Source organism: Saccopteryx leptura, chromosome 5 (genome assembly GCF_036850995.1).
Source record: "Saccopteryx leptura isolate mSacLep1 chromosome 5, mSacLep1_pri_phased_curated, whole genome shotgun sequence".
Taxonomy (NCBI): Eukaryota; Metazoa; Chordata; class Mammalia; order Chiroptera; family Emballonuridae; genus Saccopteryx; species Saccopteryx leptura.
In genome coordinates this window covers 214,282,268-214,309,920 of record NC_089507.1, presented here as the reverse complement: position 1 = coordinate 214,309,920, position 27,653 = coordinate 214,282,268, and the positions used below count along the sequence as shown (strand labels likewise).

The 27,653-nt window shown below is 50.4% G+C and overlaps 1 protein-coding gene across 1 annotated transcript in view; it reads left to right on the top strand.

Moving 5' to 3' along the window:
- DNMT3B (DNA methyltransferase 3 beta) overlaps positions 1 to 27,653 on the top strand; it is a 52,755-nt gene that overhangs the window by 4,563 nt on the left and 20,539 nt on the right. The window contains exons 2-8 of the mRNA XM_066384069.1: positions 16,585 to 16,747; positions 18,123 to 18,184; positions 21,240 to 21,347; positions 22,328 to 22,453; positions 23,176 to 23,388; positions 24,943 to 25,101; positions 27,496 to 27,603. Coding sequence (XP_066240166.1) covers positions 16,591 to 16,747; positions 18,123 to 18,184; positions 21,240 to 21,347; positions 22,328 to 22,453; positions 23,176 to 23,388; positions 24,943 to 25,101; positions 27,496 to 27,603 — 933 coding nt within the window. The 5' untranslated portion in view covers positions 16,585 to 16,590. The remainder of the gene's footprint in view (positions 1 to 16,584; positions 16,748 to 18,122; positions 18,185 to 21,239; positions 21,348 to 22,327; positions 22,454 to 23,175; positions 23,389 to 24,942; positions 25,102 to 27,495; positions 27,604 to 27,653) is intronic.

Here is a 27,653-nt window from a genome sequence, read left to right as displayed (position 1 = left end):
AAAAATTGGGAGACTGCTGTTTTGTGTAGGCAATTTGAATATTTAAAAAAGTGAGACATTCACTATATTTTATACAAATGAAAATCAACTTTACTTTCTTCTGATGCTGAGAAGAAACTAATCCTCACCTGTGAGCTCAGGCCCAAGGTAACCCATGCTTGCTTTCATTTTGGGACCTCGTTTTCTTCTAGGAATGGAGGAAAAGGTAGTCAGGACCAGGAGCCTACCTAAGTGAATGGGCAAGAACCCATGGAAAGGTCAGAGTGGTGAAGAAAAGTAAAGGCTTAGATTTAGAGGGTACTGCTGTCACCTTGAGCCTGGCTTCAGGAGCCGATGGAAGCCAGTTTTGGGTAACAGGGAGAAGAGAGTCTTTGGAATATTAAACAGCTAGCTTATTCTTTGACCAGCTTGCCTGACCAAGTTACTTAAGTCAGTGGTCCCCAACCTTTTTTGGGCCACGGACCGGTTTAATGTCAGAAAATATTTTCATCGACCGACCTTTAGGATGGGACAGATAAAATGCACAAAATAAAATTATGCGACCGGTGTAAAAACTGGTATTTTTTATTTTAAACACTAAATTTCCTTGCTTTATTTATTTATTTATTTATTTATTTATTTATTTATTTATTTTTCCTGAAGCTGGAAACGGGATGCAGTCAGACAGACTCCTGCATGTGCCCGACGGGGATCCACCCAGCATGCCCACCAGGGAGCGATGCTCTGCCCATGGAGGGGGGTCGCTCTGTCACAACCAGAGCCACCACTGTAGCTCCTGGGGCAGAGGCCAAGGAGCCATCCCCAGCGCCCTGGGCCATCTTTTGCTCCAATGGAACCTGGGCTGCCGGAGGGGAAGAGAGAGACAGAGAGGAAGGAGAGGGGGAGGGGTGAAGCAGATGGGCACTTCTCCTGTGTGCCCTGGTCGGGAATCGAACCCGGGACTTCCGCACCCCAGACTGACGCTCTACCACTGAGCCAACCGGCCAGGGCCTTTTTAAAAAAATTTTTTTTATTTTTAATTTTTTTTTACAGAGACAGTCAGAGAGAGGGATAGATAAGAACATACAGGAATGAAGAGAGACGAGAAGCATCAATTATCAGCCTTTCGTTGTGACACCTTAGTTGTTCATTGATTGCTTTCTCATATGTGCCTTGACCAGGGGCCTTCAGCAGACTGAGTAACCCCTTGCTCAAACCAGCGACCTTGGGTCCAAGCTGGTGAACTTTTGCTCAAACCAGATGAGTCCACGCTCAAGCTGGCGACCTTGGGGGTCTCGAACCTGGGTCTTCCGCATCCCAGTCTGACGCTCTATCCACTGCGCCACCGCCTGGTCAGGCAAAAAAACTGGTATTTTAAAATATAATTGTCGAACTTACGAGACAAGCATCAAGAGGGAGTCTTAGATGGATGTAACAGAGGGGAATCTGGTCACTTAAAAAAATTAAAACAGCCTGACCTGTGGTGGCGCAGTGGATAAAGCGTCGACCTGGAAATGCTGAGGTCACCGGTTCGAAACCCTGGGCTTGCCTGGTCAAGGCACATATGGGAGTTGATGCTTCCAGCTCCTCCCCTTCTCTCTCTCTCTCTGTCTCTGTCTCTCCTCTCTAAAATGACTAAATAAATAAAAAAAATTAAAAAAAAAATTAAAACATCGTTCAGACTTAAATGTAAATAAAATGAAAATAATGTAAGTTATTTATTCTTTCTCTGCAAACTGTACCAAATGGCCTGCGGACCGGTACCAGTCCACGGCCCGGGGTTTGGGGACCACTGACTTAAGTCACTTCATCCACAGAGATTTTGTTCACTCGTTCATTAATTCTCTCACTCACTCATTATGGTCTATGGCCTGTGCCCTCATGTGAGCCCATGCTTGTCCCCCTCCCCCAACCCCCCCTGTGCTTTTAGTTTCGCATTTCAAGAATTGAACTTAAATATTCCAGAAAACGGTTTTTGAAATTTGTAGGAGAGTGATAGCCATTGAAAAGATGAGCAGCCTGACCTGTGGTGGCGCAGTGGATAAAGCATCGACCTGGAAATGCTGAGGTCACCGGTTCGAAACCCTGGGCTTGCCTGGTCAAGGCATATATGGGAGTTGATGCTTCCAGCTCCTCCCCCCTTCTCTCTCTCTCCTCTCTCTCTCTCTCTCTCTCTCTCTCTCTCTCTCTCTCTCCCCCCCTCCCTCTCCTCTCTAAAATGAATTAAAAAAAAATTTTAAAAAAGAGAAAAGATGAGCAGGGCCTGTGGTCCTGTGGTCCTGTGGTGGCGCAGTGGAGAAACCATCGACCTGGAATGCTGAGGGCGCCAGTTCGAAACTTTGAGCTTGCCCTGGTCAAGGCACATTAGAAGCAACTACCATGAGCTGATGCTTTCTGCTTCTCTCCCCACCCCCCTTTCTCTCTGTCTCTCTAGAATCAATAAAAAGAATCTTATAGAAATAAATATACTGAACAGGAAGTTAGAAATGCATTTCCAGAAGTGACGAGAGTGGATGGGATGGGGGAAGGGAGGGAGGGAGGGAGAGAGGGAGAGAGAGAGGAACAGTTGTTAGTGGGAAAAGGTTCTTGACCAATAAATTTCCTTTTGGGGACAGGTTGATGCTGACCAGTTGTGTGGGACAGGTTGTAGGGAGAGAAGAGCTCAGCCTGCCTGGGGTGACTTCTACCTTAAGGTTGAGGGCATACATGTTCTTGGCCTCATCATCTCCTCTGCTTTTCCCCCTGCTCCCATTGTATGTCTCCTATTAGTCAGATATCGAGTCAGTTTCCTGGCCTGTGGAATTTGCTATGATCATTTGTCCTTAATGTTCTGTTTTCTGGGTGAGCTCCTCAGTTGCCAATCCTCTCTTTGAACTTTTTGTCTTGTGCTTAGAAGAGTTCTTGTTCTACACATTCCATTTGTAATGGTGTCTTTATCTTGTTTTTAATCTTCCTGGGAATATTAATTCTCATGTTTAGTGCTCCCACTAATATTTATTTCTGAATATAGTTTTTTTTAATATATTTTTTATTTATTCATTTTAGAGAGGAGAGAGAAAGAGAGAGAGAGAGAGAGAGAAGGAAGGGGGGAGGAGTAGGAAGCATCAACTCCCATATGTGCCCTGACCTGGCAAGCCCAGGGCTTTGAACCGACGACCTCAGCATTTCCAGGTCGATGCTTTATTCACTGTGCCACCACAGGTCAGGCTGAATATAGTTTTTATATTTACTGTTTTCATATTTAAGTTTTGAACTTGATCCCTATATTTGAGAGGGACCGAAATTGTCTGGGACTTGATAACGGAAGGGTTTCCTTGGGAGGCAGTGACTTGAACTTGTCTTTTCATCTCTCCAAATTTAAAGGAAGTTCTCTGTTGGTTTGTCTTTATTCCCCACAGAGGAGGAGTCTTCCAGTGCCCTGCTGGGGGGTACAGGTGTGACTGCAGGGAAGGGGCCTGCTGGGGAGGCCTCAGGGTGCCTCCTAACTCAGCCTTACCCCCTCGGTCTCCTGTGGCAGGAGGGAGACCTGGGTGGGAGGACTGGTTGCCTCTAGAATAGACTGAGGGAAGGGGACCTGGGAGTTACCGAACCTTTTTTTTTTTTTTAAGAGAAAATGGGAGACAGGAAGAGAGTGTGAAAAGCATCAGCTTGTAGTTGCTTTCACTTTAGTTCTCCATGAAGCTTGTCGTGCTCGCCTTGACTGGGCCCTGCCAGGCTTCCCTAGCTCGTGCTATAGTGACCTTTGGGCTCGAGCTGTTGAGCTTCGGGACCCTATGGATGATCCCGGCTCAAGCCCGCACTCAGAGCCAGGGACTTGGGGCTTTGAACCCGCGCCCTTAGCTTTCCAGGTTGATGATGAGTGGCGTGATCCACTGCGCCACCACCGGTCGGGCCGAGCTATTTCTTCACCCTGCAGCCCCACCTTCTGAGGTTAATTGAACCTTTTTCTAAGCAGCATTTTTTTCCAGTTGCATTTGCTTTCTGTCGCAAGGGGACATACTTGGGCCACCACTGAGGCTGGTCCCCAGGCTTCCACAGGATTCCGGCTCCTGGAGGAGGGGATTATTTATGCCTTTTGGTTGGTGTTCCCAGCAGCCAGCACAGTGCAGGGGCCCCGAGTACCCTGGCTCAAGACTGTGCTCTGACTTGGCCAAAGCAGCAGAAGTGGGCACGGCTCTACCCGAGTGTCCTGTAGCTGCAGCCGGTGGACCCACTGGAGACATGGAGAGTGAGTGGGAGGAAGCCAGCTCACCTGGGAGGCGGTGGCAAACGGGGGTGGTCACTGGGCTGGACGCCTCAACAGGCTGGTCCTCTGGACAGATGGTCTGGGTCGTTCTGGGTTTTCCTGGATCACACGGGAGGCAGCGTATCACTGGATGATAGGATTTGGAACATTCTGAGCAAATGTCTATATATAAAAGGGCAGGTGGAGTCTGTTTGAATTCTCGGCAAAAGGGCATCTGCAGTGTAAGCCGTGTAGGTTTTGAGGTGAACCAACCTTGTTATTTTCTTCGCTGTCCCCTAGCTTTTTCTTCCTTGACATCCTCTGCTAACCCACGGTGGCAGCGTGAGGCCAGGGGCTGTCTGGCCATTGTCTGCCTTTGGTCCTCAGTGCTGAAGCAGAGCAAGAACTCCTATCTGGTGAACGGGTAAGAGCGGCCTCTCTCCTGTGCCTTGAGCTGTCCTAGAGGATGTCACGTGTTGAGTTGTACGCATAGCACAGAGCAACAGCTCAACAATGTGAAATGTGACTGCCGCCATTACCGAAGGCCAGCACAGCTAGTGAGGAGTGGAATCTGGACTGAGATGCTGGTACGAGTCTTTGAGACCTCGGTCTCCACTCGGCTTGGACCCGCAGAGCTGGCCAGATGCACAGATGTGGGTTGCGGTGCTTTGTCTGCAGGCCTGTGCTGAGAAGGGTTCCCCTGAAATGCCACCACCAGGTACCTGGCTAGTTTCTTTTTTTTTAAATCAATTGTATTTCTTTCTTTTTAAAAATTTTTTGATTTTTAGAGAGACAGACAGGGGAGAAGCAGGAAGCATCAATTCATAGTAGTTGCTTCCTGTATGTGCCTTGAACGGGGCAAGCAAGCCGAGGGTTTTGAATCTGCGATCTCAACGTTCAGGTTGATGCTTTATCCACTGCGCCACCACAGGTCAGGCCTGACTAGTTTTTTAAGAGTGTTTTTTGTGAGATATTATGAGCTTGTGTGTGTGTGTGTGTATGTGTGTGTGTGTATGACAGAGACAAGAGACAGAGAGAGGGACAGATAGGGACAGACAGACAGGAAGGAGACAGATGAGAAGCATCAACCCTTCGTTGCAGCTCCTTAGTTGTTCATTGATTGCTTTCTCATATGTACCTTGACTGGAGGGCTCCAGTAGAGTGAGTGACCCCTTGCTCAAGCCAGCGACCCCACAGGTGAGTCTGGGCTCCAGCCAGATGAGCTTGTGCTCAATCAAGCCTGCGACCTCGGGGTTTCGAACCTGGGTCCTCTTTTTCCCAGTTCAACGCTCAATCCACTGCACCACAGCCTGGTCAGGCTATTATGGGCTTTTAAAAAGCCGATTGCAGTATGTAATCTCCTTTATTTTAACTACATAGTTTTAAATTTTTTCCTTGTGAGTAGGACTTTGAAGATCTACACTCTTAGTAACTTTCAAATATACAATATAGCGTTAGCTATAGTTACCGTGCTGTACACGGTACTATACAGGACTTGTTTATCTTAGGACTGGGGGTGTGTACCTTCGGGTCACCTTCACCCACTCCCACTTCTTAGTTTTTCTTTTTTCTTTCTTTCTTTTTTGTCTTCTATGTTTATTTTGAATTTTTCAACTTTTAAAAATTTTATTTATTTTAGAGATAGAGAGGAAGAGAGACAGGGAGGGAAGGAGGAGAGGAGAGAGAGAGACAGACAGACAGACAAAAGACATCAGTTTGTTGTTTCACTTATTTATGCATTCATTGGTATATGCCCGGACCAGGAATTGAACCTGCAACCTTGGTGTATCAGTATGATGCTCTCATCAGCTTGCTACCCAGCCAGGGATCTTTAAAAAAAGAAAAATAATACATAAGAACTTATTTTTTATTATGGTACAGATAATTTGTAAGTCCTCCAATTTTCTTTCTTTTCTTTTTTTAAGAGAGAAAGGGGAAGGAAGAGAAAAGAAGAAGAGAGATGAGAAGCATCAACTCTTCTTGCTTCACATTAGTTGTTCACTGACTGCTGCTCATGTGCCTTGACGTGGGGGGAGGGGGCTCAGGCAGAGCCAGTGATCTGCTCAAGCCAATGACCTTGGGGCTCAAGCCAGTGACCCTGAGATTATACTGGCAACCTTGAGGTTTCTAACTGAGGACCTCCCAGGTCTAAGCTCTGTCCACTGTGCCACCGCTGGTCAGGCAAGTCCTTCTATATTGAAACAACTAGAAATGCTGTCTACATTTCTTTGTGCGTGCAGAACTAAGCTCCGTAGAATAAAGAAATCTAGGGGCCAGAAAAGGGAACTAGAAATAAAAAAATATAAACTCAGAGGTGCTCAGACCTTTAAGGAGAAAATAATGAAACTTTTCAATAAGGTTGGCAGGCTCGCCCTAGTAGGTATGAGCACTTATAAAACTATGATGGTCTGACTGTCTCTACCCGTTTCCAGCTTCAGAAAAATACAAAAAAAAAAAAAAAGCTATGATGATTCAGAGGGTGACCAGGGGTAATAACGAAAGGAGAAGTGAGCCCAGAAACATAAGTAGGGGAACTTGATAAAAGAGGTCACGTTGGGACATAGTTGTTATTATAGGTGCTGGGCTTTCCTTGGGGGAAAGAATGAGATTCCTAACTTAGACCATATGCAAATCATTTTAGATTGACTAAACTTAATGGCCGTTTCCCAAGGAAGAAATGTTTCTTGGACAGCAGTATTTTAAAGTCTGCTTTCTCTCTGGTGGGTATAGCTCAGTTGGTTAGTGTTTTCCCTGTATGCCAAGGTTGCAAGTTCAATCCCCGGTCAAAGCACATACAAGAATCGACCAATGAGTGAACAAATAAGGTGAACAAAAAATTGTTTTCTCTTTTTCTATCTTTTAACTCCCTCTCTAAAGTCAATAAAAATTAAGTCTGTTTCTGATTGTAAAATAACATTGGACATATGGAAGTCACAAGTACCTTCCTGAAAAATCTGACTTTTTTTATTTTAAAGATTTTATTGATTTTCGAGAGAAGAGAGAAAGAAAGAGAAAGGTGTAGGGGAGGAATGGGAAGGATCAACTGGTAGTTGCTTCTCTTATGTGCCTTGACCAGGCAAGCCCAGGCTTCAAAGTGGGGACCTTTACCTCAGTGTTCCGGCCATGCTTTACCCACTGCGCCACCACAGGACAGGTGAAATCCGACCCTTTTTTTATTTAAAAAAAATTGATTTTAGAAGAAGGGGTGAGAAAGAGAAAGAAACATCAATTTATTGTCCACTTATTTATGTACTCATCATCTGATGATTCTTGTATGTGCCCTGGCCCGGGATCTAACCCACAACCAACCAAGCTATCTGGTCAGGGCTGGCCAGTCTTCTGTTGACGGTCATTTGTTGCAGCTTTTTCTATGACTGAAGGGACAGCAGTGACCATCCTTGCACACAGGTCTTGGTAAGAGCTTTGGGCTGGGTTAATTTCTAGCAATAGAATCCTATGTAAGAGGATATGGACAGTTGACATTTTAGATCATACTGTCAGATTGCCAATAGACTTAATATCTCCACTCTGTCGGCTTACTGACCAGTTGAGATTTAAGGCATTGGCTGTAGCAATGGGTGCAGCCTACTCCGAGGGGCAGAGCCAGGGTGGTGGTGGCGTCTCAGAATATTGGTCTCCTTTCCTCCCTTACTTCCTGGGGAGTGGGAGAGGGCTGTTTGACTTTGGTTTTGTCAAGGGGCACCTGGCTAAAGGAGTAGGCATGGCAACTCCCAGAATCCTCTGCTCCTTATGCTGCCCCAGACATCATTCTGAGTTAACTCTTGGCTTCCCTCTCTGTTTGAACATCCTTCCAAGGGTTTCCCAGACACACTGTAGGAGGAGAGGGCTGGTTGCTTGCATTTTATTTATAAAGGGTAAAAAATTTGACTATAAACTCCAGTTTAAGTTGCCATATCTGTTCAGATCTTTATGCTCCTAGCTTTCTTTTTTTTTCTTTTCTTTTTTTTTTTTTTGCCTGTGAATTATCTGAAAGGTAATGGTACATAATTTTATCCTACACCATTGGCAAACATGTAGGTGTTTGTCAGTATTTGCTACTATGAGCAGTGCTGCAAGCAAGAGCCTCACATAGCCCGTATTTTGTACTTGTCCTGTTTGACCCCTACTGGGATCAATTCTTCTGATGATTCTGATAAATATGCCACGGCCCAGCCTTGACTGCAGGAAGCCCGTGGTGCATGTAGCCGTGACCTAGAGGCACTGAGCAATTCTCAGACGGCTCTGAAATCAGGAAGGCCGAAGGGATGCTTTGCTTCCTGTGAGATACAGCTGGGAAGTCTGGCCAAGGAGCACATGAGAATGCATAATTTCTTTTTTAAAAATTTAATTTATTGCTTGAATTTTAGAGAGGAAGGGAGGGAGGTAAACATGAATTTGTTGTTCCCTTTATTTATGCATTCATCATCGGTGGGTTCTTCTATACGCCCCGATGGGGGACGGAGCCTCTAACCTCAGCAAAGCTCCGAGCTGCTCGACTGAGCTACTCACCCCTCCAGGGCAGGACCTGGGACTTCCGTGTCTCAGGGTTTGGGCATCTGCTTTGGGATCCTGAGCACCAGCCATCCAGGGAATTAGTTGGGCAAGGTGACTTAAGTTTTCAGAGAATAAAACTAGGGTTTGAGGAAAACATGAATGGCTTTTGCTGGACTGCTTTCCAGTGAATCTGATCTTGTCTGGAATTCGCTGGAGATTCCTTATCAGGCGAAAGGCAGTGAACTCGGGGACCTTGTGCTCTGCCACCAGCCAGGTGCGCAGCCCACTTCTGGCCCCCTTGTCTTTGTACTTGACTCTTCCCTCCTCCTCTCCCCCCCCACCTGGTGCCCCCTCTCCCACTCAGCCGGCAGTGTTCCTCTCCAGGATTACCTTTTAGAACTATTTGCCACATTGTTTTAAAGATGTTTTCAAGATCTGTCCCCTGGATTAGAACTAAATACCCATCGGGTTGCCACGTGTGAGCCTGGCCAGGGGGCTGCTGATCGGCTTCCTCAGAGCTTTAGTGGACTCATCTGCAAAGTGTGTGTATGTGGGGGGTCAGAAGAGCTTGTATTTTGGCGAGGTCCATAGTGACGCTCCATCTCAGCTGTTGCTTTGGAACCTTGGGCAGTGGGAGCCGACAAGGGGAAAGGAGCCCTTCCCGGGGAAGGGGCAGAGGTCTGTGTCCTTCCTCCCAGAGGCTACAGAGAAGGCTTTTTGAAATAGGGGAGGTGGGAATATCTTTCCACCTCTCCCTTTTTATTTTCACTGACACCCGAAACCTTGGGCCGCACCAGCGGTCCCCCTCCTTACCCTTCCACCCCCCTTCCTGCATTGCAATTTTAATTAATGCAATGAACATTTTACAAGGTGCTGTGAAGTCACTCTGTTGCCTGTGTGTGTCAGCCTGGAGGAAATGAGCGACATCACTTCTCAGCTTGATGGATGCTTGGGGGGATGTTCCAGGGCCTCCTCCCAGAGCCTGGCTGGGGGTGCCACTCACCCTTCTCCCTGCCACATTGCATTTGGACACGTCTGACCTGGTTCAGTCCAAACACAAGCACCCTTCACTAATGAGACGGGGCTCTCTGCAGGGGGAACCTGGGGGGAAAGCCCATCTCTCATTTCCGCTCGCCCCTCAGTCACGTGCTGGACCCCAGCCTCTGGGAAGGGGCCAGAGTTCAGCCTGCATCTGGAGGTTAGAGCGCCACCCCCTGTGAAGGTAAATGCTCAGCGGGCATATCCTGTCCCTCAGCTCAGAAACTAGTCCCGGGGATGGAAGATGCGTTTGTTTGTTTATTTATTTATTTATTTATTTATTATTTTTTTTGCAGAGTCAGAGAGGGGGACAGATAGGGACAGACAGACAGGAAGGGAGAGAGATGAGAAACATCAATTCTTCGTTGTGGTTCCTTAGTTGTTCATTGATTGATTTCTCATATGTGCCTTGACCGGGGGGCTACAGCAGTCCGAGTGACCCTTTGCTTGAGGCAGCGACCTTGGGCTCAAGCTGGTGAGCCTTGCTCAATCCTGATGAGCCTGCGCTCAAACTGGCAACCTTGGGGTCTCAAATCTGGGTCCTCCACATCCCAGTCCAATGCTCTATTCACTGCGCCACCACCTAGTCAGGTGGAAGATGTGTTCTTAACAAACATCATTGGCATCGGCCTTGTCTCCTGTACACAGTTACAGGCACGTGCCTCAGGCTGCCTGAGCATGAGTCTTGGTGCTGCCACTTTCTTGGGTGACTTGGTGAATCTGAGCCTGTGGAGAGCAGATTGATACGAGGACCTGCCTTAGGCTGGGGTGCAGGTTCAGAGGCGTTTGTACTGCCTTCGCTTCCAGTAGGAACTGGATGCTGTTACAACAGCAGGGTGAGCGGCTTAGTTCAGAAGCTCGTATGCCAGCCACCCTGGTAAGCTCCCATAGGAAGGTGCCACCTCTTTCCTGGAGGTAACCCAGCCAGTTAATCCTCTAGCCCTGGCACAATCACACTAGGTAAAGCAGTTGGCTTGTGTTGGGAGCCCACATTACCTGGGAAATGCCGATCTTGGATCACTAGAAAGAAGCCACACTGAGATACGAAGCAGGAGGTGGGGACATTGGTATCTCCACCTAACACACCAATCCCTGGTTTGCCAAGAACATGTAGTTAAACTTGTATGTTCTTATTTAACTTGACTAGACTTGAGCACTTCCAAGTCACATTTATCTGAGTGGGTATTATGTTACTTACCTGCCCTCAGTTTGCCCATCTGTAAAATAGTGATAATAGCATTTACCATATTTAAGGATTAAAAGTTAATACGGGTGAAGCACAGAAGAGCATCTGGCATCTCTGAAAAAAAATTTCTGTGTTATCAGGTGAGGGGATTTGTGTATTTCCTCGAGGAGGGCCAGATTGTTCCTCTGAAGCAGAGGCCTATGGGAGAAACCTGCCTGCCTTTTGAGATGTGGTTGTGGAAATCTGAGTGATGGGAGACCCTAGGGCTGAGGGACCCGGGGCAGTGCATGGCTGGCGGCTGGCTTTGTTCATCTCTGTGAACAGGGGAGAAGAACCGAGCTGTGAGTGCCTTTCAACCAGGGGTGCACGGTCTGCACGCTGGTGTGTGTGGTGGCTGAACGGCAGTCAGGGTAGCTAATGTCTTTGCAAACCCAGGGTGATGAAAACTACAGAGGAAGGGACACTTGATGAAGTCACACTGAATTATGGAACTGGGAAGAGTATTCTATCTGCCCAGCTCACCCCAGGACACCCAGGTAGCCCGCTGGGGACGCTTATAGCTGGTTGGATTTCTTCCCTGAATCTTCCTCCCGGCCCGTGGGTCCGGTTCCTAGGGGCAGATTTTTTCCTGAATGTTGAGGTTTGGCTTTGGGAAGGTGCTCAGCTCACATGTCCCTCAGACAGGCTGGCAGCACAAGCTGGCACTGCTGAGGCCTTGGGGGAAAGGCCTGAGGTGGTTAATCATTGTTGGCTCTGGGCTGGCGGCTCACTGGGGCCTGTCTAGCTCATTGACCCAGTTAGGGGCTGTCTGAGGGAACTCTGGCTCCCCCAGATGTGAGGGAAGTCTTGCCCTGGACTCATCATCTGACCTGCTACCAGCTTCTGATTAGAAACAACCTCGACCCTTCCTCCTTCCCAGAGCTCCCTGTGGATCCTCCTGCTGTCTTGCAGCCCATGGCCAAGCCTCCCGCCTCCTGCCAAGGCCACCCCAGGAACTTAGTTCACAGGCTTAGCCTGGGGTGAAACTCAGGAAATTAATTATTACTCTGGACCACACTCCAGCAGTTTTCCTGGGATTCTGGCTGCGGGCTTCCTGGAAGTGGCCATAGGTCAGTTAGCCCATTCTTCTTCCAGGTCAGAGCTTGGGAATGCAGGGTGCTGAGAAGCAGCTGATGGCTCTGGGTCAGGCATTCCTTTTTCTTTTCTTTTCTTTTTACAGAGACAGTCAGAGAGAGGGATAGATAGGGACAGACAGGAACAGAGAAAGATGAGAAGCATCAATTCTTTGTTGCGGCTTCTTAGTTATTCATTGATTGCTTTCTCATATGTGCCTTGACCTTGGGGCTACAGCAGACCGAGTGACCCCTTGCTGGAGCCAGCGACCTTGGGTCCAAGCTGGTGAGCTTTGCTCAAACCAGATGAGCCTGCGCTCAAGCTGGTGACCTCAGAGTCTCAAACCTGGGTCCTCTGCATCCCAGTCTGACGCTCTATCCACTGGGCAACCGCCTGGTCAGGCCAGGCATTTTTTTCCCCCCGGGGCTGGTGAGGGCCCTTAATGTGTGCTGGAGACCACAGAAGAGGAGCTGTGAGCCTGCACAGCCTAGACCCCTGTGGGGGGAAACAACACATGTGCTCTCTATGGGTATATACCTGGGCTGTTGCTCCCTTGCAACCAGAGCCGTTCTAGTGCCTGAGGCAGAGGCCCTGGAGCTGTCCTCAGCGCCCCGGGCCTACTCACTCTAATCTAGCCATGGCTGCAGGAGGAGAAAGAGAGAAAGAGAACTGAGAGAAATAAGAGGGGGAGGTGTGGAGAAGCAGATGGGTGTTTTCCTCTGTGTGCCCTGACCAGCAGTTGAACCCAGGACATCCACATAGGGCCGACGCTCTACCACTTAGCCAACTGGCCAGGGCCATTTTATTTTATATTTTGTTTATTGATTTTTAGAGAGAGAGAGAGAGAGAGAGAGCAAATGTAAGAGAGGGAGAGAGACAAAGAGGGAGAAACAGGATGCATCAACTCATAGTAGATGCTTCCTCTATGTGCCTTGATCAGACAAGCCCAGGGTTTTGAACTGGTGACCTCAGTGTTCTAGGTCAATGCTTTATCTGTTGCGCCACCACAGGACAGGTGTATACATACATTTATAACCAGAAGAGTGTTTTTGTGTGTGTGTGTGGCAGAGAGAGAGACAGAGTCAGAGAGAGGGACAGATAGGGACAGACAGGAAAGGAGAAAGATGAGAAACATCAATTCTTCGTTGTGGTTCCTTAGTTGTTCATTGATTGCTTTCTCATATGTGCCTTGCTGGGGGTGGGAGTGGTTACAGCAGACCAAGTAACCCCTTGCTCCAGCCAAGGACCTTGGGCTCAAGCTGGTGAGCTTTTTGCTCATACTAGATGAGCCTACGCTCAAGCTGGCGACCTCAAGGTCTTGAACTTGGGTCCTCCGCATCCCAGTCCAACGAGCTCTATTCACTGCGCCACCGCCTGGTCAGGCAGAAGAGTGCTTCTTTAACTTATGTATTAATCACCCCGGGACCTTGTGAACAGGCCTGATTTAGGTAAGTCTAAGATGGTGCTCTCAGTTGATTGGAAGGGTACTGGTCCTTGGGCAATTCACTGTCCCTCAGACCGTTGGAGGGCCGGACTATAAAAAAAAACTATGAACAAATCAAATCCCTACGCACACTGCACATATCTTATTTTAAAGTAAAAAAAAATGAGAACAAATACAAAATTTAAAATAAAGAACAAATAAATTTAAATCAACAAACTGACCAGTATTTCAGTGGGAACTATGGGCCTGCTTTTGGCTAATGAGATGGTCAATGTCCGGTTCCATATTTGTCACTGCTAGCCGTAACAGGTGATATGACGCGCTTCCGGTGCATCCCACGTCACCGGAAGTAGTACTGTCCGCGAGCCATGCTGCGCTTTGTGGCGCCGGCACATACAGTACTGCCGGAGCACAGGATGCGGATGGATCCTGTGCTCCTCTCACTGACCGCCAATGAAAGAGGTGCCCCTATCGGAGGTGCAGCGGGGGCGGATAAATGGCCTCAGGGGGCCGCATGTGGCCCCTGGGCCGTAGTTTGGGGACCCCTGTTCTAGAAAGTACCCTGGGAGGCTGGTGTGGGTCTCCTGGCACTGCCGGTCATCTGACATCGTGGGTAATCTGTCACCACACGGTAAGTCTCCAAAACAAAGTTCAGGGGCTCGGAATGCTCAGTGCCCACAGAGAGCCCTTTGCTGGGGAAACTTTTTCCACGCCGAGTTCCAGGCCATAAGGGCATGACGTCACATACCACTAGACCTGTTTTTATTTCGTCTTTTGTTTTTTCTTTTTTAAATGTTGATTTTTTTTAAATATTCTTTATTTTTTATTTTTATTTATTCATTTTTAGAGAGGAGAGAGAGAGAGAGACAGAGAGGGAGAAGGGGGGAGGAGCTGGAAGCATCAACTCCCATATGTGCCTTGACCAGGCAAGTCCAGGGTTTTGAACCAGCGACCTCAGCATTTCCAGGTCGACACTTTATCCACTGCACCACCACAGGTCAGGCTTAAATGTTGATTTTATTGATGTTAGAGAGAGGAAGGGAGAGAGTAGGAGAGATGGGAACATCGATCTGCTCCTGTATGTGTCCTGACTGGGGATTGAACCAGCAACCACTGCACTTTGGAATGGTGCTCTAGCCAACTGAGCTATCCAGCCAGAGCCCTGGAGCTGTTCTGGGCGAACTTAAGAAATAGGAGTCTGGCCTGACCAGGCGGAGACGAAGCAGATAAGAGTGTCGGACTGGGATGCGGAGGACCCAGGTTCGAGACCCCGAGGTCGCCAGCTTGAGCTTGGGCTCATCTAGTATGAGCAAAAAGCTCACCAGCTTGGACCCAAAGTTGCTGGCTTGAGTAAGGGGTTACTCGGTCTGCTGTTAGCCCCAGGGTCAAGGCACATATGAGAAAGCAATCAATGAACAAGTAAGGTGCCACAACGAAAAACTGGTAATTGATGCTTCTCATCTCTCTCCGTTCCTGTCTGTCTGTCCCTATCTATCCCCCTCTCTGACTCTGTCTCAGTAAAAAAAAAAAAAAAAAAAAGAAACAGGAGTCTGGCCTGAGTACGCGGTGGTGCAGTGGATAGAGCACCAGACTGGGACATGGAGGACCCAGGTTAGAAACCCCGAGGTCGCTGGCTTGAGTGTGGGGTTACTGGCTTGAGTGTGGGATTATAGACATGACCCCAAGGTCGCTGGCTTGAGCAAGGGGTCACTCGCTCTGCTGCAGCCCCCCCCCCCCCCCATCAAGGCACATGAGAAAGCATCAATGAATGACTAAGGAGTGTAAGGAGCTGCAACGAAGAATTGATACTTCTCATCTCTCTCCTTCCTGTCTGTCCCTCTGTCTCTCACCAAAAAAAAAGAAGGGAAAAGAAACAGGAGCCTGGGGCCTCACCCTGTACCTAGCTAGGCTCTGTTTTGCCTTGGCTGCACTTTTTTTTTCCCTATTTATTTGTTGACTTTAGTGAGAGAGGAAGGGACAGGGAGAGAGACAGGAACATTGATCTGTACCTGCCTGTGCCCTGACTGGAGATTGAACTGGCGCCCTTTCTGCTTTGAGTCTGCGGTCTCACCAACCAAACTATCCTGTCAGGCTTGGCCGCACTTAGATGGGATTTTGACTGTGAACAGTAAGTAGTAAGGTCTGAGTGTCAGTTTTTCTCTTCTGTGAAACGGGCTCATAGTGACATTGGGAGGAATAAATGAGAGAAAGGTGCAGGTTCTTGCTGCCAGTAAATGTTGCAGGTGGTGGGCCAGGTCGAAGGGTCCCGTAGCCCTTGAACCCATCTGAAGATCTGGCCGAAGCTGCTCTTGGCTGGCTAGCCTAGTGGTGATGCAGTTAACCAGCAGGGGCAGCAGTGGGGAGACAAAGGCCCGGAGTGGGGTGACGCTGGGGCAGTTGGGGGGCATGCCCCTTGTTAACTGGCCCAGTCCTTTGCCTGTGTCTCCTCCATCCCTTCCCTTCTTGGGAACTTGGGACTCTGAGCCCCAGCTGGTGAGGGAGGAGAGGAGAGAGCGACAGGCCAGCAGACCAATGGGCCCCTGAGGTTGGGGTGGGGCGGGGCTTGTGCTGCCATGGAGAAGGGAGAAGCTGTTCTGTGGGGGAGGAGGGGGCGGTGGGAAGAGGACCTGGAGAGATTGAGGGGAAGGGAGAGAGCAAACAAAGGGGTCAGGAGGGAAAATAATGCACTGGCTTCCTGAGGCCCTGCAGAGGCTGGGCAGGGAGAAGGGGCCAGGGGCAGAGGGGACCAGGACAGGCGGCAGTCGGGCCGGGGCAGACAGGTCCTAAATGGCATTGTTTGAAGTGGCCGGCTAATTGCACAGAGCAGCCTGAGCCCCAGACCAGGGCCCAGCCTCCTCCTCCTCTGTCCTGGGTGCTGGCATCCGAGCCTTCGGGCCACCTGGCCACATGGAACCAAGTCCTGAGCCTCCGAGTTTGGTGAGGGGGGCAGGCTATGGGGGGCAGCCTGGGCAGGGTCTCTGGGCAGGAGTAGCACCCCGAGAATGACCCGCCGACGACATAGAGCCGTAGGTGGGAAGTTTGGGGTGGGCTGCCCCGTCCAGCCTTTGCTTCACGGCCACCCTGTCCGTTCTGGCCATTCCACAGGAAACCATGAAGGGAGACACCAGACAGCTCACCAGAGAGGAGGACGCCAGCGTGAGGGAAGACTTCATCATCACCAACGGGGGCTGCAGCGACCAGTCCTACGACGCCAAGGATGCGCCCTCGCCCCCGATCCTGGAGGCGATCAGCACCCCGGAGATGAGAGGTGGCCGGGCCTGTGGGGAGGCGGGGAGGGCAGACCCTGGACCGCAGCTGGCACAGGAGCCTCCCTGCCCGGGGTCGGCAGGCGGGTCCTGGGGAGAGGGGTCTGGTCCCTGACAACCTCAGCCTGCACAGCTCCCAGGGGAGGGCAGGGGACGTGGGCAGAGCCAAGCACCTTCATTTCTCAGCCCCCCAACGGCCCTTGGTGGCTCCTTCCTCTCCTCCCCTCCTCTGAGACTCTGAGGAGGTGACACCAAAGTAATGATGATCCCTGTTTTCTTCCAGTCACCGTGGGGTGCTTGCAGCACAGGTCGGGGTCTTTTGGCCCTTCTGCATTGGGACCCAGTCCCCTTGCATCGGGGAGGATTGTGTGGGAAGAAGCACACTCAGGCTGGACAGGCGGAGGCTTCCTGTCCATCCTGCGCTCACCTCAGAGGTTCCTGTGTGGTATCTGCCAGGATCCTCCCCAGTGAGACTTTCTAACCCCGCTGGTTAAAAAGCCTGTGTGGTCCCATGCTGTTGTTGAAACTCCTTGAGCTGTAATGTCTGACAGACCTTTCGGCGAGGGCAAAGGTGTTCTGTTTCTGCATTGTACACGGTCGTAGCCACTGGCCACATGTGAGCACTTGAAATGTGGCCGATGTGGGAGGCACTGAGTTGGTTTTCTTTTTTTTTTTGTATTTTTCTGAAGCTGGAAATGGGGAGAGACAGTCAGATTCCCACATGCGCCCGACCGGGATCCACCCGACACGTGGGCGAAGCTCTGCCCACCAGGGGGCGATGCTCTGCCCCTCTGGGGCGTCGCTCTGCCTCGACCAGAGCCACTCTAGCGCCTGGGGCAGAGGCCAAGGAGCCATCCCCAGCGCCCGGGCCATCTTTGCTCCAATGGAGCCTTGGCTGCGGGAGGGGAAGAGAGAGACAGAGAGGAAGGAGGGGGGGGGTGGAGAAGCAAATGGGCGCTTCTCCTATGTTCCCTTTGCTGGGAATTGAACCCGGGTCCCCCGCACGCCAGGCTGACAGCTCTACTGCTGAGGCAACCGGCCAGGGCCAGAGTTGTTCTTTTAAGCATTGTTAGTGGCCCCTGACTTGGGCAGCAGAGTTCTCGTTCTGGAAGGTATTTGATGCCTTCTCCCCTGTGAACCTGTAGTACTGTTTGGGTCCCAATAATGTGCCTGGTCCTGGACATTGGTGGCATTATAACTCGGTTGAGGCGACTACATGTAGGTCCTGAGAGGCTGGGAGCTAACCCCCTGAGGATGCCAGTGGGTTTAGTGAGAGATCCCACGTCATAGCCCACAGAGGAGGCCACAGAGGGCCACCCAGCCTGACACTGTTTGTCCCTTTCACGAAACAGATTTCTGGTTCTCTTTCTTCCACAGGCCGCAGGTCAAGCTCAAGATTGTCCAAGAGGGAAGTCTCCAGCCTGCTAAGTTATACTCAGGTACGAACCCTCCTCTGCCTTTTTCAGGGTTCAGGGGAACTCCCTTTGGCTTCCATTCAATGAGAGGTGCACACGGCCCACTGAAACCGGAGCCCGGGAGGGACTTGTTGGACGACAAATCTGAGTTCCGCTAGGCACAGAGAGCTCTGCTCACCCCCCTCACGTGCGACGGCACGTGTTGCTGTTCAATGCCAAGTCTTTTAAAAAGTCAGACACGTTTCTTTTACTTACAAAGTTGTTTTATTCCCTGCTTTCTGCATAGTTTTTATTTTCCCTTTTTTTTTTTTTTTTTTACAGAGACAGAGTGAGTCAGAGAGAGGGATAGACGGGGACAGACAGACAGGAACGGAGAGAGATGAGAAGCATCAATCATTAGTTTTTCATTGCGCGTTGCAGCACCTTAGTTGTTTATTGATTGCCTTCTCATGTGTGCCTTGACCACGGGCCTTCAGCAGACCGAGTAGCCCCTTGTTGGAGCCAGCGACCTTGGGTCCAAGCTGGTGGGCTTTTTGCTCAAACCAGATGAGCCCGTGCTCAAACTGGCGACCTTAGGGTCTCGAACCCGGGTCCTCTGCATCCCAGTCCGACGCTCTTTCCACTGCGCCACTGCCTGGTCAGGCTCTGCATAGTTTTTGAAATGACTTTTCGCCCCTCAATCTGGACGATCAGTTAAATTAGCTCGATAAATTCTAATGGAACAAATTGTCCTCTTATTCCTGCAATGAGTCCGACTTCAGCTTGGCCATCCATGGTGTGTTCTGAATTTGGTTTATTTTTGAGCCTCTATTCCTGAGTAAAGTAGATGTATGTTTTTATTTCTCACAATGTGACTGGTAATGGTTCGGATGCACGTCAAAAAGGACTTGTCGGCTTGTGTGTTTTAGGGATTTTTTTCAGCCATCCCTGCAACATCAAGGTTTCTACTTGACCCCCCCCCCCCCCGCAAGTTACGGTTTTTATGTTTCTGACATTGTTTATACCTTGCATTTTCTTGTTCATCATCTGAGAGGTTTGTCAATTTGGCAAACTTTTTTTTTTCAAGCATAAGGGTCAAAGTCATGGATAGAAGTCATGAAAGTCATGAAAGCTCGCCCCCTCCAGGGCTTTCGTTCCGGCGGGCGCCCAGATGACAGGACGTGTAACGGAGGAGGGGTTTGAACGGCTGTTCTGGTAGCTGGCGAGCAATGATAGTAATGAAACCTCCCATCCGAGCCGTCTCTGGGCTGGCCCTGGGTGAAATGTGCTTTACTTGGATCTCATTATCACCTTGTTCTGTTGTAAGGGAAGTGTTCCCTTACAGCTGCTCCCTTACAGCTGTTTCAGTTTTAAAGAGAGGTGGGACTTACTCAGGGCCACATGATTGGCCAAGTGAAAAGTCAAGTTCCTAACAGAGGGCCCGGCGGGACCTCGGGCCACGCAGCGCGGCTCTTGTTTCTGTGCTCGGAGCTTGTTGGGTCTCGGTGTGGAGCATGGGGCGTGCAGGAGGGGATCTTCAGGACTTGACACAGCATTGGTGTCATTTCTTCCTGGTCTACTGTGTCAGGAAGCTACTATTTCTTCCTGGTCGACTGCGTCAGGAAGCTACTATTTCTCCCAGGCGCTGAAAACCAGGTGTTCCTGCTGCTCCGCATCGCCACATCAGTCTAAGGCAGACGCTGAAGTCTTCCTGATACATCTTGTTGCCACATTCATTTCTTTCTTTCTTTTTGTCAGTGAGAGAGTCAGAGAGAGGAACAGATAGGGATAGACAGGCAGGAATGGAGAGAGATGAGAAGCATCAAAAAAAATTTTTTTTTCATTGCTGCACTTTAGTTGTTCATTGATTGCTTTCTCACATGTGCCTTGACCCTGGGCCTTCAGCAGACCTAGTAACCCCTTGCTCGAGCCGGCCACCTTGGGTCCAAGCTGGTGAGCTTTGCTCAAACCAGATGAGCTCATGCTCAAGCTGGTGACCTCGGGGTCTTGAACCTGGGTCCTCTGCATCCCAGTCCGATGCTCTATCCACGGTGCCACTGCACGGTCAGGCCTGCCACACACATTTCTTTTTTTTTTTTTTTTTTTTTTTGTATTTTTCTGAAGCTGGAAATGGGGAGAGACAGTCAGACAGACTCCCGCATGTGCCCGACCGGGATCCACCCGGCACGCCCACCAGAGGCGACGTCCCTTCTGCTGCGACCAGAGCCACTCTAGCCTAGCGCCTGAGGCAGAGGCCAAGGAGCCATCCCCAGCGCCCGGGCCATATTTGCTCCAATGGAGCCTTGGCTGCGGGAGGGGAAGAGAGAGACAGAGAGGAAGGAGGGGGGGGGGTGGAGAAGCAAATGGGCGCTTCTCCTATGTGCCCTGGCCGGGAATCAACCCGGGTCCCCCGCACGCCAGGCCGACGCTCTACCGCTGAGCCAACCGGCCAGGGCCACCACACACATTTCTATGGTTTTCTGATTCCACTGGGACTTTAGCTTTCAGCCCTCTCTTGAATTCATGATATCGTGGTGTGAGCCGTTATAAAGTAGTTTTGGAACAAAATGAGGGAGGTGAAACTATTTTTAGGTCTCTGGGACCAGCAGAATGGTTTCTTCCCCTGTGATTGACTTTTTTTTTTTTTTTTTTTTTAATTTTTCTGAAGCTGGAAACAGGGAGAGACAGTCAGACAGACTCCCACATGCACCCGACCGGGATCCACCCGGCACGCCCACCAGGGGGCGACGCTCTGCCCATCCTGGGCGTCGCCATATTGCGACCAGAGCCACTCTAGCGCCTGAGGCAGAGGCCACAGAGCCATGCCCAGGGCCCGGGCCATCTTTGCTCCAATGGAGCCTCGGCTGCGGGAGGGGAAGAGAGAGACAGAGAGGAAAGCGCGGCGGAGGGGTAGAGAAGCAAATGGGCGCTTCTCCTGTGTGCCCTGGTCGGGAATCGAACCCGGGTCCTCCGCATGCTAGGCCGACGCTCTACCGCTGAGCCAACCGGCCAGGGCCCCTGTGATTGACTTCTACACTATTTTAGTTCTGTGACCTTTCCGTGCTGTTCCGATGCTCACCTGTTTCATGAATGCATACAGGATCTGACAGGTGATGTGGACGAGGACGGGGAAGACGGAGATGGACCCGACATTCTGGTGATGCCAAAACTCTTCCGTGAAACCAGGACTCGGTCTGAGAGCCCGGCTGTAAGTCCCCACCCCTGAGCCAGGGCACTGCCTCCAACCACGCAGTGACCTGTAGTAAAAAACAAAACGAAACACCTTTTGGATACCCTGGGGGAACTTCGAAGAAAAAAGGTGAACAGAGGTTTAGAAGCTGGAAAATGGACAGCAAGGCCTTGAGCTATTCTTGTGAAGGAAGGTTTTCTTGCATGTGGCAGTTTTTAAACTCTTGAAACACTCTTGGGAAGTGCCCGAGGGTGACGGAGTTGGTAGGTGTTTGACTTGGACAGTGCTGGTGACTGACGGGTGTCACCTCCGACACCGTGGTGGGTCGGGTCTGAGAGGTCTGGGAATGGGAAGGGATGGATCTCTCACAGTCACCCAGGACATTGAATAGTCGGCTAACATTCGGTGACTGTTGCAGGTACGGTTCATGCTCCCACTCCGCTCTAGGGTATGATGTGTATCGTCCCCATTTTTTCTAGATGAGAGAAGATCCTGCTAACTTACCCAGGGTTCAACATTAACGCTTGTGTGTAGGATTCGAGCACAGGTTTGCTGCCTCCCCAGTTCATGCCATTTTTGAGGAAGAAGCCCAGGCCCAGGGCTTCCCCGACGGTCTTGAGGATCCAGTGCCTTTCTGAACAATGCAGTAATGACTCTCTCATGCGGTTTTGGGAAAGGAAACTTTGATTTCGAGTAAACTTGGATTTTTTTTTTTTTTTCAGTTCAATTTGCAGGTGCCAATTCCAGCTGTGACAGGCTGTGGGCTCTGCTGTGGATTTGTCCGTCAGCCCTCTGGCCACCTTAACCCCCCCTTACTGCGAGAGCTGGGGTTTCTGGGTGGCAGGCTACAAGTCTAGCGGCTCACCCCACTTAACCCCACCCTCGTGCACTTCTGTTGACCCGAGGCTGCCTCCCAAGCCCGGTCCTCTCGGCCCCCGGCCCGAGACCTCACACCTGCGGTCACCAAAGGCCTCGTGCTTATCCTTTGTTGATTCCAGGTCCGAACCCGAAGTAGCACCGGTGCCTCCATCCGGGAGAGGCTCGGGCCCTTCCTGCGTTCCACCCGAGCCCGGCAGGGCCGTCCTCGCGTGGATGAGTCCCCTATGGAGTTCTCGGCGACCAGGGTTGGTTCCCCGGGTGCTTAGGCCCCTGCCCCACCCCCCACTGCACCCCCATCTCTGATCGGAAGATCTTCTTCTCCCACCACCGAAAGTAGCCGGTGGGCCACCCTGACTCACTGCTGTTCTTCACGCTGCTCTCCTTTTCAGGGCCTTGCCTTTTCTTTCTCTCCTGGGTGCTGGGTGAGCTTCTCTTAAGCCTGATGGATTCTCTCCTGGCCCGATCCTGGGCGGCACTGTGGAGGGAATGCAGGAATGACCTGCTGACTGGGCTTTTGCCCTTCCTCGGAAATGAGCTCGAAGCCACTGACTTCCAGACCTGTCTTGTCTCCCCGGTACCTTCTCTGACTGGTCCTGGGGCGGCCCCAGGGGTGACAGGCACTCTCCACTCCTGTTTCCAGGTTGGGCACACAGCGCAGTAAGCACTTAGGAAGTCAGTGGGCCTCTCTGAGGTTGGCTCTGTGAGCCTCTTGGCCTCACTCGTCATGATATTACGCCTTTGCCCTTTGACTGCCTGTTTCGATGGACTTGGCTTTTTCTTCCACCGCGTTAAAGGGATCCTTGGTCCTGGAAACCCCGTTCTGTTTTCAGTGGTCTCTCTACTCACTCCTGCACTAAGGTCCTCACTCTGTCTGCTTGCCGGGGACGCGAAGGGGGTTGCCGCTGGTCTCCGATCACTCCCTCACCTGGTTTGCTGTGGCCCAAGCTATGTGTCCTTCCGTCCACAGTCCCTGAGGCGGCGGACGACATCCTCAGCGAGCACGCCGTGGTCGTCCCCTGAGCCCTGCTTCCTCACCATTGACCTGACTGAGGACGGCGTGTTACCCCAGATCAGCAGCACCCCTTACCCCCGCCTGGCCCAGGACAGCCAACAGGAGAACCTGGACTCCCCCCTGGTGCTGGATGCAGAGGGCAGAGACGCAGACAGCACTGAGTATCAGGTACCGTGACGAAGGGCTGGATTTAGGAGAAAAGCCGACCCTCAACCCAGAAGGGACTGTTACCACCATTTTGATCACTTTTGGCATAATACTTGAATTCATTTTTCTTTTTTAAATTTTTTTAAAAAGTTTTATTTATTCATTTTAGAGAGGAGAGAGAAAGGGAGAGAGAGAGAGACAGAGGGAGAGAGAGAGGAGAGAGAGACAGAGAGAGAAGGTGGGGAAGAGCTGGAAGCATCATCTCCCATATGTGCCTTGACCAGGCGAGCCCAGGGTTTCGAACCGGCGACCTCAGCATTTCCAGGTCAATGCTTTATCCACTGCGCCACCACAGGTCAGGCTGAATTCATTTTTCAAGTCCATTTTTTCATATGTATCCTGATCCTTGACCGTACTTATCGCCCTGACATATCTGAAGCACTTGATTCTTGGTTTTTCTGAACATTACATATTTATTCCCAGAAATATATGGACTTTGTATACATAATTAATACACGATTCTGTTCATCATTAGAGTATATGTAAAAATTGTCAACTGGTCTTTTTCACTTACTAGGAATTAGAGTTCCCTCCCTTTCACATCTAAAATCCATTGTCTAATCTATCTAGTGTTCATAACTAACAAATTGGGCTTGTTTTTGCTCTAGCATTGCAATATGTCTAATGCTTATTTATACATCACATGGAAATATAGAAATCCCTTTTTCTATGTACCTTAGTTCAGAATAGGTCATATGATAGATATAGTTTAATAATGTGCTTATTTTCATGGATACCTCACTTTTAATGACAAGCTATGTACAAATGGCCAAAACTTTTTTTTTTACACAGAGTCAGAGAGAGGGATAGATAGGGACAAACAGACAGGAATGGAGAGAGATGAGAAGCATAAATCATCAGTTTTTCGTTGCGACACCTTAGTTGTTCATTGATTGATTTCTCATATGTGCCTTGACTGCGGGCCTTTAGCAGACCGAGTAATCCCTTGCTTGAGCCAGTGACTTTGGTTCCAAGCTGGTGAGCTTTTTGCTCAAACCAGATGAGCTCGCGCTCAAGCTGGTGACCTCGGGATCTCGAGTCTGGGTCCTCTGTGTCCCAGTCAGACGCTCTATCCACTGCGCCACTGCATGGTCACGCCAAAACTTTTTTTTTTTTTTTTGCATTTTAATAGTTATGTGGTAGCCCATCCCATGGTGCATGGTGGGAATATTTTGCTGCTTGTAATTATTTTACTCGGATCTTACTTCCTCTGAGTTTTCAGAGGGTGTCTTTCATTCCTCGATGGCCAGGTTAAATCTTACAGCTCTAACGTAACGAACCCCGTATCCCTATTAAACAGGCTGTCTTGCCCGTTGACTGCCCCTTATTTGCAAGCCATTCTCACTCCTAGTTTTTGACAGGAACTGTTGGAGGTGGGTCGTGACTTCCTGAGGAGGTCTGCAGGGCCCTGAGGGAAGCCCTGAGTGGGTGGGCACCGAGGCTGTTGCCGCAGGGGTTTCCGTGGGCCCAGGTAGTCTGTCTCATCAGGGTTTCTCCCTGTGGTTTGTCTTCCAGGATGGGAAGGAGTTTGGAATAGGGGACCTCGTGTGGGGAAAGATCAAGGGCTTCTCCTGGTGGCCGGCCATGGTCGTGTCTTGGAAGGCCACCTCCAAGCGCCAGGCCATGTCCGGCATGCGGTGGGTCCAGTGGTTTGGTGACGGCAAGTTCTCCGAGGTGAGTCCAGGTTGAGGCGGGCTCTCGTGTGCTCAGCGTTTTCAGATATTGAACGGCCCGTAACTCCCTTTTTCCAGAGGGGCGAGGCCATGTTTGACTCTGTGTCTACAAGGAATGACACATCGTCCCTTGATACTACGCTCACACAGACACACGGGGTCTTCTGGAGCCAGAGCTCAATGGACTTGGGAGAGGAAGGGCTGGAATGTCGTCTGGGGCCATGGCCACTTGGTCTCTGTTGGTTCTCTTTCTCTGGGGCTGAAACAAAGGGTGATGTCTCCCTCTGAACCTAATTTAGCCAGGGGAGAGGCAGGGGAGAACTGGGGGAGACTTGAGGGGGAGGTACCTCTGACTAGCCCTAGAGACCAGTCTAGAGTTGCCTGGGGGCAGTAATAAAAAAACTTAACAGAGTTGGTTATTTCCAGGTTTCTTGATAATTGATTGAAGAATAGTGTTAGAAAAATGAATTAGGCTATTTCGATTCCTATAACCGGTTTGAAGGCACATTTTGATTATGTCCAGGTCTGGATGATGATGGTGCAGACAGTTGTTTTCCTGTTAACGGTCTCTCTTTTTTTTGAAATGTTCATCTAACCTTCAGCCAGCCCAGAGGTTAGGTGAGGACATGGAGCTAGCCGGGCCACGATGGAGGCGGTGTGGGACTGAAGTCCACCTGGGACATTTGTGGGATTTGGCCTCAAGCTGAGGTTCTGGTTTTTCTGCTGAAGGTGGGGGGCTTCCTTTGGGCCATTTGCCATAAAGACATTCAAGTTCCCAAAGGGCAATTCGCCCGCATGCTGATGTCCCCGTTGGCCAGCAGAGGGAGCAGAAGGACAAATGTCCGGGCACCTGCTCTCTGCAGCATCTCAGTGCAGGGATGTGGGCAGTGGCTTTTGTGGATTGTCTGTCATTGCTTTGGATCAGTGAGACGAAACGCACTTTGCGGACTGGGCCTGGTGCTAGCTAATAGGACGGAGTGTGGGGCTGTTAGCAGTGGGGTGGAATTACCCTGTGGTGGGCGGTGCTAAGCCCACATGTTGCATTGGAGCAGTCTGGCATTGGGAACAGCACCTGCGTTACTGTGTGTAACTCTGTGGAGCCCTGCTTTCTTCTCACTAATGATGGGAGCACGCCCCCACCCTCGTGGGAGGTCAGGCTAGAGGTGCAAAATGGAGCTGAGTGCGGGCGCGTCCTGTGGAGAAGGAAGCTTCACGGGTGTCTTTCAGCCTGAACAGCGTCCTGCACACCCAGTTCCATCCCCGCCCACTGCAGCCCGACTGGTGCCTGCACAGCCTGTGACTTGGGGCACGAGACTCTCTGGCTCTTGGTGCCAATGGAAGGCAGATATCAACAAATCACAATAAAGAAAAAGTGCTTACTCTGTGCCAAGCACTGTCTGTAAACACATACTAGGATTGATTTTAAATTAGTGAAAGGCTTAGTAGTCATCATGGCTATTTGTCATGCTCACGAAGGAGGGAAGACCCTGTGCAACACTCTTACTGCTGGAGCATCTTCAGAGAATTTCAAGACTGAGCTGCCAGGAGCCCACACCAGGGACCATGTGGGTCATTTGCTCTTACAATAAGTACAAACCCAGGGTGCATCTAATTGTATCCAGGCAGGGTGCTGCTCTCTCTGCTGGGTGTCACCCACCAGCTTCTGGTTGTAGGGTGTATTTAATTGTGTCCAGGCAGAGTGCTGCTCTCTCTGCTGGGTGTCACCCACCAGCTTCTGGTTGTAGGGTACATCTAATTGTATCCAGGCAGAGTGCTGCTCTCTCTGCTGGGTGTCACCCACCAGCTTCTGGTTGTAGGGTGTATCTAATTGTATCCAGGCAGAGTGCTGCTCTCTCTGCTGGGTGTCACTCACCAGCTTCTGGTTGTAGGGTATATCTAATTGTATCCAGGCAGTGTGCCGCTCTCTCTGCTGGGTGTCACCCACCAGCTTCTGGTTGTAGGGTACATCTAATTGTATCCAGGCAGAGTGCCGCTCTCTCTGCTGGGTGTCACCCACCAGCTTCTGGTTGTAGGGTGTATCTAATTGTATCCAGGCAGGGTGCCGCTCTCTCTGCTGGGTGTCACCCACCAGCTTCTGGTTGTAGGGTGCATCTAATTGTATCCAGGCAGAGTGCTGCTCTCTCTGCTGGGTGTCACCCTCCAGCTTCTGGTTGTAGGGTGCATCTAATTGTATCCAGGCAGGGTGCCCCTCTGCACCCACCAGCTTCTGGTTGTAGGGTGCATCGGGAGTTCTAGGTACCATTTCTATTCCTCTGCTTTTCTTTTCCTTTTTCTTTTTTGAATCTGAGCTTGCTCCCCTGGAATAACCCTGTGATGGACCGGGCACCACCGAGGCGGGCTGCAGGTGACGTCAACGATGTTCTTTCTCTTCTAGGTCTCTGCAGATAAGTTGGTGGCCTTGGGCCTATTCAGCCAGCACTTTAATCTGCCGACCTTCAATAAGCTGGTCTCTTACAGGAAGGCTATGTACCACGCTCTGGAGGTAACACAGTGGTGGGTGGTGAGGAGCTGGCCCCAAGAGCAGGGTCAAGG